The sequence below is a fragment of the Lactuca saligna genome, chromosome 5, assembly GCF_052625555.1.
Source record: "Lactuca saligna cultivar CGN05327 chromosome 5, ASM5262555v1, whole genome shotgun sequence".
Taxonomy (NCBI): domain Eukaryota; kingdom Viridiplantae; phylum Streptophyta; class Magnoliopsida; order Asterales; family Asteraceae; genus Lactuca; species Lactuca saligna.
In genome coordinates, this window is record NC_136421.1 from 170,138,222 (window position 1) to 170,151,665 (window position 13,444).

At 35.9% G+C, this 13,444-nt stretch overlaps 1 protein-coding gene across 1 annotated transcript; it reads left to right on the plus strand.

Annotated features, from left to right (window-relative positions):
• Window positions 1-4,227: 4,227 nt before the first annotated feature.
• On the plus strand, window positions 4,228-7,556 carry LOC144998543 (Zinc finger C-x8-C-x5-C-x3-H type family protein). Its single transcript, XM_078958288.1, has 10 exons — window positions 4,228-4,361; window positions 4,602-4,800; window positions 4,888-4,985; window positions 5,068-5,163; window positions 5,558-5,651; window positions 5,915-6,123; window positions 6,257-6,360; window positions 6,499-6,694; window positions 6,877-6,952; window positions 7,226-7,556. Exons 1-10 carry the CDS (start codon window positions 4,315-4,317, stop codon window positions 7,262-7,264), a joined length of 1,158 nt encoding a protein of 385 aa, XP_078814414.1. The 5' UTR covers window positions 4,228-4,314; the 3' UTR covers window positions 7,265-7,556.
• The last annotated feature ends 5,888 nt before the right edge of the window (window positions 7,557-13,444 follow it).

Consider the following 13,444-nt stretch of genomic DNA (forward strand, 5'->3'; position numbering starts at 1 on the left):
TGAATATCCTTGATGTCTTTCACTTCTTGTTTCTTATTGTAACATCCCAATTTCCGAGTCTAAAACTTTCAATTTTAGTATAATGATTTAGAAAACATTTGTCATAAAACATCACTGTGTCATATCATTTCATAAACCATAATCTCATGTCTGAAAATCTTATCATAAAAGTAGTAACAATGTTAGAGTACAATCCCAAGAAATCTCGTAAGGAGGAATCCCATGTGTGTATGATGTGCAGCTACCGTGTCGGCTCCTTCCCCTTCGCTAAAGAGGTACCTGAAGCAAAAATGAAAACTGTAAGCACGAAGCTTAGTGAGTTCCCCCATCTTACCACATACCATACAATCATATAGCATACATACTGTCGGGCAATTCTGGGGTGCCCGACCTACCCGGTACGACCATTCTGGGGGGCCGACCTACCCGATACAACCATTTTGGGGTGTTGACTTACCCGTGTCAAGCCATTCTGGGGTTCTAACCTACCCATGTCAAGTCGTTATGGGGTGCTGACCTACCATTCGGTCCTAACAACTGAACCTCGGGGACTATTCCACCCCCTACTACTACTGTCGCATATATCATAACATAAACATACTGCTAGACATATCCGGGGTGTCCGACCTACCCTTCAGTCCTAACAACCAAACTTGGGGACTATTCCCCTCCTACTACCACTATCACATATAACATATCATGCCAGCATATAAATATATCATAACATACTGTCAGACATATCTGGGGTGTCCGACCTACCCTTCGGTCCTAACAACCGAACTTGGGGACTATTCTCCCCTACTACCACTATCACATATAACATATCATGCCATCATATAACATATCAGGTAGTAGCAAACCTAAATGAATATCACAAAGACAATCATCTAACATACAACTCCTACTGGTGGGCCGACATTATGGCAGTAGACCTACTGCTACTGGAAGGTAAGTCACCTTGTAAGGCTGACTGCTGAAAAGCTAATTGGTAAATGTCTAACTGCTGCTCTGGTGATCCTCCGACTATAAATCCATAAAACACTTAATTAGACACCGATAACTACTCTTAGGGTAAAATGACTATTTTACCCCTGACCAAGTCAAAGTCAAAGTCAACTTCCATTTGACCCGACTCGCCGAGTTGGCCCGCCAACTCGTCGAGTCCCCATCCTTTCATTTGTCCTTCTTCACGCCTCTACTCGTCGAGTTTGGCAATGACTCGACGAGTTCTCCTTCTAAAACAACCCTGAACAAACCTTCATCCGACTCACTGAGTTGTATGAACAACTCATCGAGTTCATCTCCATCCTATGAACAAGTCCTGCCCTTGAATCGCCGAGTTGTATGAACAACTCGTTGAGTTCATCTTCGAAAGTTGGGAGATTGCCTTGGACTTGCCGAGTCTGTTCATACACTCGTCGAGTCCTATGATTACCAGGTCTATTGCTAAGTCCAATACATTGGGTCACTTCCCCGGACCGCTCTAAGATCACTCTAACATTCACTGGGTTCCTTCGAACCATAACAGAAAAGAGAAGTCAAGCCATGGACTCACCGAGTCCCAAGAACGACTCGCCGAGTTGAGAATGACCAAGTCTCATTTCTTAATTTTTGATGTACAACATTTGACCAAAAGATAGATCTAGGCTTCTAAGATCGATCTAGCATGTAAAGTTACAAACTTTACGTGCATGCATGGGACTTTGTGCTCAAATGCCCCTAAATGAGACTCTTAATATGCATGGGGCTCTCCAAGGCTCCAAAATCAGTCCCTTTCTGCCTTGTAACCCCTTAAAGACCTTGGATCTGAAGTCTTAGTCCCCAACCATGCTTGCACTCATGATTGGACACCCAGAATGGCTCCTAAAAGCTCTAAATCACCACAAAAAGGGATCTAAAACATGAAAGAGCAAGGTATCAGCTTTATACCTCTAAAGAACTGCAGAGGGTGCACAAACTCGAACTCCTCTGGCCTCCTCTTGATTCCTCAAGCTTTTCTCTTCCTTCTTATGTTCCAAAATCACCAAAAATCACCACAATGGCCTTAGATCTTTACACAAATGATTAGGTTTAATATGGAGGGTTCTAAGAGAAATAGGGATGAAGGGAGGCTGAGTGAGATGCTTAAATAGGGTGCAATCCCCTAGATTAGGGTTTTGTCCAAACAAAGCCTACTCGTCGAGTCGGTTTGCCGACTCGTCAAGTAGGTCACTAAACTCTCGTGTACAAAGTCGATTCTACTCGATGAGTTGGACCTCAACTCGCCGAGTCCCAGGCCAAAATGTTATAATTACTTGAATGAAAATACGTACCAGGAACCAGGTGCTACACTTATCAATGACATGGGCTATGAAGGCGTGATATTCCTTGCACAGATACTTCTGAGCCTTGATGCAAGAGATAATTTGTAGATTCTTGTCGGGTTTATCGCCATAAATGACGAGGGTTTCGTTATTTGGTAGGTTAAGGCGAACTACATTTTCGTAACACAGGATTTCGGTATGGTGAGGACTTAACCAATCCATGCCAATGATAACATCAAAGCTACTGATTGTGACCGACATCAGGTCGATGTGGAAGGAATGGTTGTTTAGGGTTAGTGTGCATCCTACGAATATATTGTTAGTGCGTTTTGTTTTTCTATTGGCCATATCTACGGTGAATGTTTCATTTAGTGATTAGGGTTTCTGCTTGAGTAAGTGTTTAAACTGGTGGATCACGAAGCTTTTCTTTGCACCACTATCGAAAAGTATGCATGCGTATGACTTGTTTAGGAGAAACGTACCAGTAACCACGGTGGGATCCCTCATGGCCTCCTTATGCCCCATCGTTAGAACCCTTCCCACGCCTTCACTATTTCTATTATGTGCCTTCGACCAATCCTTCTTAAAAATGCTCGGCCTCACTGCAACCATAACATGTGCGACTCACCTCCAGCATTAGCGGCTTGGGTGGTTGGTCGTGCTGGGGCTTTGCAGTAACGAGCAGTATGCCCCTTCTTGTTACAATTTGTACATTGCATTTCCCTACATGCTCCGAGGTGGTGGTAGTTGCATTTGTCGCATTTCGGAAGAGTTCCAACATATTGCTTGGCTGGTGTAGGGGCAGTGATGGCATAGACAGCCACAATTTGTTGCTTCTTAGCTGGGGTCTTGGGTAGGTTGACGCTTCTTTTTGTCCCAAAACTTCCTCTTGTTGTCACCCTGCTTCGGTTGTTCACGCGCGGGGGTCATGATGCCTTGACAAATTCCTTGGTCGACAAGAGTTTGTGCCAGATGCTTGGTAATGTCGAAGGTGCCCGGGTTGGCAGATATGACCATTCCTTGAATCTGAGGGGATAGCCCCCAAATGTAACGTTCCACTTTCTTGGCCTACGGGGTGACCATCCCAGGGTACAGAGTTATCAGCTCATTAAATCAAGCAGTGTATGTGGCAATATCGGAGCCCTTCATGCAATGTTCCCACACTTCCTGCTCTAGTTTCCGCATCTCGCTCCTTGGACAGTATTCCTCGAGCATCAGCTCCTTCAGATCGTCCCAACTCATAGTGTTGGCAACGACTAGAGTCAAAGTTTTAACGTGGCCATTCCACCACGACAAAGTTGAGTCTGCGAATGTACATGCAAGATACTTGACTTTGAACTCATCAGGGCATGCACATATTGCAAAGACGGATTCGGTCTTCTCGAACCATCTTGTTAGAGTAACGATCCTGTCGTCGCCATGATACGTCTTGAGCTTGCAGTTCATGAATTCATTGTATGAGCATATTCGTTGGTGCCCTTGGTTTTCGCTTTGGTTGGAACTGTTAGTTCCGTTTCCGCCTCCGTTGCTGTTACCATTGATTTGAGCTACGGCAACAGCCACATCGGCTGCTACTTCAACCTGGAACACTGTAGAGTCCATTTGTGGGGGTGGTGGCGGTGGTAATTTTATAAAAAAGAAAAATTTTATTTTCCGTGAAAGATTTAGAAAAATAAACGAACTAAATGCGTTTTCAAAATTCTTATTTTTCTTGGAATTTTTTTCCGGAAAACGACCAATTTTTCCGCAACTAAACGCACCGTATCCCATGCTTTTTGTTATTCAACTTTTGATGCTAACATACAACACAATACAAGTTTGATAGGGTTTTTGCATTGGTTTTGTTTTAGGTTTTTTTTTTTTTTTTTTTTTGATTTTTTTGCATTGGTTTTGTTATTCAACTTTTGGGAGTCGTCGAAAATACCTCAAATACTCCACGACAAGTTTGACAAGTTACAACAACTATCGTAGTCGGGGGACTGAACTTCAATACTGTTTGAAGGGAATTGAGATGCCTCCTCCCCATAAACCACTTTGCCGGAACTTCCAGCGTGGATTGTACGCATCTTCTTCATCTCTTCTTCAATTTATTTTTTAGGGTTTATCAATTTTGCACTCTCTAGCATTTCATGCTTCTCAAACCTGCCGAAAAATCGAAACTCTAAGCAAGATTTGCTGTTGATGAAATTCGACCAGATTTTTTTTTATCGCTTTTACTGATTCGCGAATTGGAATTGTCCATTGTTGAATTACCGTTTCTGCTAACTGTTCTTAAAACAATTCCTCAATCTCTTGCAGCTGTAAATATGGTGCAGAGTGCAGGTTTCTCCATGAAAATCAACAGCAGCAAGCAAAACCAAATCCTTTTGGATTCGGTACTGGCACTCAAAACACTACCCAATCTCCGCGTACTGATCCCCAACCTCAAAAGCCCAATCCTTTTGGATTTGGTGTTCAGAACAACTCCCAAACTGGATCTAAACCTAATCAATTCAAGGTTCGTTATGCGTTTAACTCCTGTTTCATCTTATATTACATTTTATCTTCTTGTTGGTGACTTTTTTTAATCTGTTATATGGATCAGCCTGGTGAAAATAAGTGGAGCCGATTTTCCCCAATAAACGCCCCTAATTCTTCAGCCCCACAAAAACAAAATAATCAGGCTTCTGCACCTAATCATGTGTAAGATTCTAAGCTTTGAACTCATTCCCTCATTTGTCCTGGAAATTGACTGAATTGTGATTTTTTTTTTTTTGGTATGAAGGTGCACAGATTCTGAGTCTTGCAAGCGTCAAATTAGTGAGGATTATGAGCATGAGACACCACTTTGGAAGCTTACATGTTATGGTCATTGCAAATAGTATGTTGTTCTTGTTCCTCAACTTCACTTAGTAGGGGCAATTTTGGTATTTGTTTAAGTTAGGTGCAGAAAGAGCAGATTAATAGAAAAAGTTATGGAAAAGAGGTCTTTCCCATAACCCATTAAGTCCAAACTTTTTTATAAATAACACTTATGGGAAAAAAGAGAAACATGTTGTTAATCATTTTATTATTGCTTTCTACCGTTTACTATTCAATATCAACTTCTTTTCTGTCCACAAAATGTTACAAAATTTGAAATGTACTATTATCAATAAAGTTACAAAATTTTCCTTTTATTCGATGTTATCATGTCTTAGGATATTAAAATACATTAAAAGTTCTTATGATATAAACTCGAAAACCCTATTTTATTTATTTATTTATTTTTTCAGTGGACCTTGTGATATTATTGGTGATATTAGCTGTGAAGAATTACGAGCTGCTGCATATGATGATGCTAAACGTGGGATGAACATTCAATCAGTTGTAAGTTATCAACAATATCAATTACAATAGGGTTATTTTCGTCAAATTATGATTCAATGTCAATTATAATGGGGCTAAATACAAGAAATAGCAACGTATAATATCCTAAAAAGAAAATAATCTAAAAGTACACTACTATAATTTGATAGAATTTTGAGGTACAATGCCTTAATAAAAAAAATTACAGTTTCTAATAGAAACTAGAAAGAAATTAGAAAGATTCTTGACTTTTTATAAATTTTGGCAATTAAAAAATCTCACAGGTTGAGAAAGAGAGGAGTTTAGTGAATTCCAAGTTGACTGAATTCCAAAACCTACTTCGTAATCCTTATACACCTCCACAAAATTCAACTCTTTCTACCCAAAACATCTTTTCCGGAAATACCCCTCAAACGATTCAAAATAATACCCCTCCTTTGGTTTCAAGTTTCAGCCAATTGGGTACAACTGTCAATTCAGGTTTCCAAATGAGGCAAGATTTCCTTTCTATAAAATTTAGATTCACGTTTTTCACTTTGTTGTTTTCTATTATAATTTATAACTAACCCCTGACCCTTTAATTTTTATATTTCATTTCTTTTTTTTTTTTTTTTTTAATTTTTTAGACCAGCTGCTCCAAATAATATTTTTGGGCAAGTTAGTCATTTCCAACCTCCTACTCAGATATTAAACACACCCCAAAAGAACCCCTTTGCATTTGGAAATCCAGGTGTGATTTTGATTTTTCTCATGTATTATTATTATTATAATTATTATTGTTGTTGTTGTTATTGTTATTATTAAACCATGTTATTATTAATTTATTATTATTGTTATGATTTATTACTTATTGCCATGTCATGTTTAGGTGCAGTGGTGGGTCCACCTTCTACACAGTCATTTGCCACCACACCTACATTTGGCAATGCATTATCCTCTACTACTACTACAGCTTCACCAAATCTTAATGTGCCACGTCAGCAATCATCTACTATGCCATTTGGTTTTGGCCAAAACCCTTCTCCTAATTTACTTCCTGAACCACTTCCCACTCTTCAAATTACGTAAGTGCCCTTCACAATTCCCACACTTAACGTCTTGTGCTGTTTCTTTTCAACTTAATCTTTATAAGCTGTGTATTGATGTTACTTTTTGACTCAATAGAGAAATTCATGGAAATGAGGCTTTTTATTAATTCTTTAATCATAAACTTTTTTGTGTTTTATTATGCTTTTGGTTTATGCAGACAAAAAAACATTCAAATTTCAAATGATAATGGAGATAACAGTATATGGTTCAAAGAAGAATGGAGGCCAGGAGAGGTAATCGATAATGAGGATGACAAGGGCATTTACGTCTTTTTACAAAAAAAAAAAAAAAAATCAAGAGCAAGTCTTGTTCCTTATTTTTGGATGAAACAAAAAAATTGCAACTTTTTTTTTGTCTCATTGACATTAGTGTCTGTCATAGTCCAATGCATGCGAAACACAGTATAGCCAGAGCCAGGAGAATCCTGTCTGTGTCTGTCCCGGCTCTGGCTACACTGTACTGTCTAGGTGGTATTAAGCTAATTTTGTTGTGTTCTTTGTTTGCAGATTCCTGAGGAAGCACCTCCAGAAGGAGTCATTTGTTAGGGTAATCTATCAGATTCAGATCATCATTTTTTTTTTTGGGTGAGGACTTTTTTGGAAACCTAATTTTTATGAGACTTTGGGGTTTTGTTGTTGTATACAAAAAGAAAAGATGCTACGCTATTGAAAGTACAAAAATAGAAAACATATTGTAGTTGGTGTCGTGAAAGGATGGGAGAGCTTAAAGAAGCTATTTTTGAAGATTATTGGAGGATAGGAGGGTATTTATGTCTTTTGTACAAACTGATTAAGTTATGCATTACAAAGTACATAGTTACTCTGTGTTGGGCTTTTATATGGGGTCATTAACTTTTGAAGGCTTTAAAAGATTGGTCAAAGTGAACTATTTTAAGTTGGTATCTATTTTGTTTACTAGTTAATTTATTAATTGTTATATTACTGTTGATGTTTTGATAAATATTGTATAAATGAGTAAGTTATGTATTAGAAATTATCGAGTACTTGTTTAAAAAATGTTTTTAATATAATTTAATCTGGAATATAATTGCAAAAGTGACATATTAAAGAAGTACAATTGTTGAGTTAAGCTTTTTCAAGTCTTTTGAAAATAATCACATTCGAAGGCTTTGCCTCTAAAATTGACACACTACATATGAATCGTCGTTTTGGTGATTTTAACAGGTAATGTGCTAAATTTGCAGGGAAATTTAGGGGTGTTCTTTTGGATGGATCGGTTTGATCCGATCCAATCAAGTGAATCCAAATTGATTTCAATTTTCAAAACATAGATCTGAATAGTTTAAACTAAATTCAAATCTGATTCGATCCGATCCAATTACAATTCGGTTGGATCAACTTTTATAATTCGGTTTTCAAAAACCGAAACATTTTAAAACAATATATAGTTATAATATTACCAAATTTTATACAATAAGCGAAAAAAATTATTTAGTTGTGATTTGAAATTTATAAACAACTACTAAGCAAATATATTATAGTTAAATATTTTATAGATAGAAAACTTTTAAGAGATAATACATGTTGATGTTTTTTTATCAGGTGAAATGTTTGAACCTATTTGAAAAAAATAAATTACAAAATTAATAGATAACTATAGATATATATTATAAATAAATAAATAATAAATGTTTATTCGGTTTTTTTGGACTATTCGATTCTTATTTTATAAACCAAAACCAATCCGAAATCCAAAATAATAATTTGGTTTTGTTGAAAACCAATCCAAAAATCCGAATATCCGAACCAAATAGTCCAATCCAAATTGTCCAATTGAACAATTCGGTTTTATCCAAATAATGAACAACCCTAAGTAAAATTGTAAACTTGGTGGGTCCCACACATTTAGATGCATAAAAACTTCTTTTTTTTACAAAAAAATTGAACCTAACAATAATCTCGAAGTTAATCCGAAACACCTACAATTTCAAGGTAGATTACAAACACCAATCTCGTTTCAAAGATCATATATTATCGTATTCGAAGTTTTGATTGATTTTATTTTAAATTTATTTATTCTTAGTTGTCGCAGTGTGGCAAATCATCAAATTATAAGTTTGAGGTTAATTTATAGTTTTTGTTTTTTCTCACTAAGAAATGAGAATTTCATAGATGTCACCTGTAAAATCCTTATTTCTCAATTTTTATTGAGAATAGACAATTTTATAGATGACATCTTCTAAATTTGTGTATTTAAGTGAGAAATAACAATAATTTGTATTTACCATTGTTTAATGTTTTGCACGTCCTAGGAAATTTTAAGTTTTAGCATACAAAAAAAATTATGTTAATGGAAGTCCCAATAAATATGGGGGGATGTTTTGACGATAACTTGGTAACATGAGGTGGTTCCGAATTTGTATGCACAAAATATGTTACTTAAAGTCCCAACAAATATGAAGTAAACAAGGTATTATAACCTATTGGGCTAGGAAAACTGAGATTTTTTTTATGTATATGAATACTGGAATAAGTAATTATTTCGTAATTTGCTAACAACTCATATGGAGAAATGTATCGGAGACTAATCATTTACTTGAGTTGTTATCGACTAAGAAATATGTATTTATTCATGTATTTTTTGAATGATAGGTATTTGCTATATATAAAACTATGGGAAGTGTAAGTTTTTATTTATCAAAGTTGTTTTATAAAAGTTGTGTCTTAAATATGTGTAATTTTTAATAATATGGGTTGTCGTTTTATAAAAATTATGACTTAAATACATCTCCGAACATTGATATAAATGAATTCAATCAACTATCACCTACCACTAGTATTTATTAATCCAACTAATGACCACCTACCATGTGCAAACATATAACAAACTCCACACCAAAGCTTCTAACTCTTAATTATAGACTTCTATTTCATTGCAAATATATATTACACCTCCCCATCAAGGGACGAGATGAAATCAGTCAAATCACCCACACGTTTATCCATCCTTCCACCTCTGATGATAAACTTAGATCTTGGAGGTACATGATGAGATGAAGCAGGTTGTAATGGCCAAAGAAAAGATGTTGACAACCACTTTTCCAAATTCCAATGTTCGTGTGTAAAAGGATAAGATCAAGTATCGAATATCACAAATTGAAAAGAAGGAGATATGGCTAAGAGACACACAACAGGAAATCAGGAAAAGGTTGAAGATTGGATACGAGATGCAAAAAAATATGTTGTTCAACAAGAGTGAGATGTAATTGTTGAAGTAGATACCATGAAGAAGAAACAAACATGGGTTAACGTGGAAAAGCAAAATCATCCTATATTAAAGATGATTAGTAGTATGGTGTCTTTTATGTATATTATGTAATACGTCTTTTAATTTGGTATTTTTATTTTATGTGCCGTTTAATATATTAACTAGGTGTAAAACTCATGGGTTACATGAGTTCATATAAAAGAAAACTCAAATATGAACATTTAAAACTTTGAATTCATAAAAAAATTAGAAAAATATTGAATTATTAAATGTCACACCCCTAAACCGGAAGGGTGGAAATGTTCAGTGGCGGAAGACGTCATGTTTAGTATCACAAAACATGCATCATAGCAATCAAAGTAATAAAGAACTATTTCATTAGAAATAAAATGTTTACAAAGTATGTGGTTCACAAAACGAAGACTACATATGTAAATAACAAAACAAGACATGAAGCAACTATGCTCCATCTTCTGAATCCCAGCGCGAGTACCTCTTTATTATTTTCCTGAGAATACAAGTTATTTTGAAAGAGTAGATCAACATTTAAGATGAAGAGTTCATAAGATTTTAGTGATGTAGGTAAGTTATAAGTTCTTTTTAGAAAAGTTCGTCTGTTTCTCCAAAAAAATCCTATATTTTTTGCTTTGATGAAAGATAAGTAAAAACGACTCTACAATCCTTTCTATTAGTATTAAATGGATACAAGTTATATAAAACCCAGAGTAAACAAACAATCGATTGTGTGTATCTGTCCTAACCCCACAACCAAACAAGGAACATGGAATGAGACGGAAGGCACGCCTCACATTGTTTGTTAGATCATCGTTGTATATAACCCCGGCGCATTCACTTGGTAATCACGGAGTTAACTGCAATAGTTCCTTTATATTTGATGAAAATATTCTTTAAGAAAACCCTTATTTCTTTTAGTAAAAATGGCAACCACAATGGTTCTTTCTATAATCACTTGGTTTATACCAGCTATATATAATCTAATATCGAATAGATAGTTAGTTGTGTAAATCTGCCCTAAGCCCACAACCAAACAAGGAACATGAAGTAAGGCGGAAAGCACACATCCAACTACCTATCTGGTATTAATTATATATAACCTTGATGTATAGACTAAGGTATTATAGAATTAACCACTTAAGGTCCTTTAAGTTATACTGGTTTAATAAAATGGATTAAACCCTTTACTGGTAAGTTTCTAGTTTAGTTTACTCATGATCTATCTGAAAAGTATGTTTTTGTACTAGAAAACGATGTATTGAATTTGTATATTATGACCTGACCCATACCTGGTACTCCTTATGATTACTTGGTGTATACGAGATATATATAACTACGATCGAATAGATAGTAGATTGGGTGCATCTGCTCTAAGCCCACAACCAAACAAGGAACAGGAAATGAAGCGGAAAACACACATTTTACTGTCTGTCGGATCTGATTAATATATATCCCTGATGTATCTACTATGGATTCATAAAGTTAGCATTATAGGCCCCTTTCTAAGTGAATGTTCGTGTTACTAGGTGTGACAACCTGAACTTTCCATTTGTTTTGACTCCGTAGTCAAGCACTTCAAAAATAAGCCAAATTCATCTCAAAACATTTTTGGCCGGATTTAAGTCCGTTTGAATATTTTATTTTATTTTATATTCGTCAGCGGATAAATAAAAGGAAGCGTACTTTAGAATTTGCCGTATATCACGTAAGTCGCGAAACTCCAAAAGTTTGAAGTTTACGGACGTAAACATGGAGTTTACGGCCGTAAACCCCAAAGGGTATAAATATGACACTTAGTCATTTTAAACTCATTTGACACTTCCAACTTCAAAAACACCAAGAATTCTCTCTCAAGTATCATATCACTTTCCCGTCAAATCCGCCAAAATGTAAGTGTTTTCTTGCTAGATTCATTCATATAACACTTAATCTAGTGTTTTTATACGATTTCATCCATGAAATCTTGTCTTTTTCATAGATCTTCAAGTGTACATCAAGAACACCAAGAACACACACTAGTGTTCTTGGCCAAAATCGATCATTCAAGCTCCTAGATCGTAAGTACACTTGTCCTAACTTCTTGTGTGCTTAATATGATCTTGTTTACACTAAAAAATCATCAAAATCCCCATGTTACATGATTTTACGGTTTGGGAAGGCCTCCCAAAACCGTAAACACCTTCTAAGGGTGTTTAAGTGCCCTTAACACCTTCTATGGCTTGTATAAGTGTCTAGAACTTTGCATGCTTAACCTAGATACACCAAAACATATAAGGAAGGGGCAAACATGAGTTTACAGCCGTAAACTCATGTGTTTACAACCGTAAACTCCCCAAGGAGTGGTCCAAGAACTGTAAAATCCACAAAGGGTCCATTTCAAGCCCCAATCACTTCGATAGCCCTTGATTTGAGTCTAGCATAATTCCTTGAGTAGTTTAAGACCTTTGAGCACCCACTAACACCATTGCCATGAGTTTACGGCCGTTAATTCATGGGGGAAATGGTCTTAAAACCGTAAACACCCCTAAGGGACACCATTTGAGGAGTAAACTCCAATGTGAGGCCATACTCTCGTTATATGCAACCCTTGGTACTCCTAGCACTTGTGGTAAAGTATTTTCATGAATTAGGATGTCTTTACTTGTATAATTAGTTATTAAATGACTAATTAGATACTTAAATGTATCATTACATGTTAAATAGGATTCGCGTGTGTAGTCAAGTCCTCACTTGACACTTAACATCCTATACCATCCGTTCATTTGAATCACCCACGTCAGGTGAGTTCATACCCCTTAATCAACCTTTAAATGATTTTAAATGCTTTTAGGGGGGGGGGGGGGGAATACAAGTTGAACTAGTAAGTTATTATGTCAATCGCATGTGATTAATAACTAAGTAGCAAATAGTTTTACTGTATGTTAAACTGTTTTCATCCAGCCAAAGGTTTTCAAATCTTGTTTTTTATAAACTGACATCAAGTCATAAACCATTATTTATAGATTTTTGCATGATAAACTGCTTCATCCAGTTAAGGGTTTTCAAATACTGTTTCCGATTTTCGAATCGCTTTTGAAGTGTAAAACCCCCTTTTTAACTTATCAGATTCTTATTTATAAAGTTTTTCCAAAGGTTTTACCAAAACTTAGGTTATATTATTGTATGGTTAAATGCATGCATGTATATGTATAGTTATATAAGTAATGTTTAAAGGACTTAGGAAGGCTAACTCGCTTTAATTCCTTTTCCTTTTTTGGATGTGGCTTTAGGGTAATGGTTATCCGTCCGAAGGTCATTTAAATATTAGTTATATATCATGTATACATATATAGACATAAAAGTCCTCTCAGTAGATTCCTCACCTTTGGGTAGCAAAGGCTTCTAGATAACTTCTCAGGTAAACTATAGTTTAGAAACCCACTATAACACTTAGGAAGGAGAACCCACTATAACACTCAAGAAGGAGAACCCACTATAACATT

Coding starts and splice junctions, on each gene's coding strand:
- LOC144998543 (XM_078958288.1), top strand. CDS start 4,315: ATGCCTCCTCCCCATAAACCACTTTGCCGGAACTTCCAGCGTGGATT. Junction 4,362..4,601: donor CGGAACTTCCAGCGTGGATT/GTACGCATCTTC, acceptor AATCTCTTGCAG/CTGTAAATATGGTGCAGAGT. Junction 4,801..4,887: donor CTAAACCTAATCAATTCAAG/GTTCGTTATGCG, acceptor TATATGGATCAG/CCTGGTGAAAATAAGTGGAG.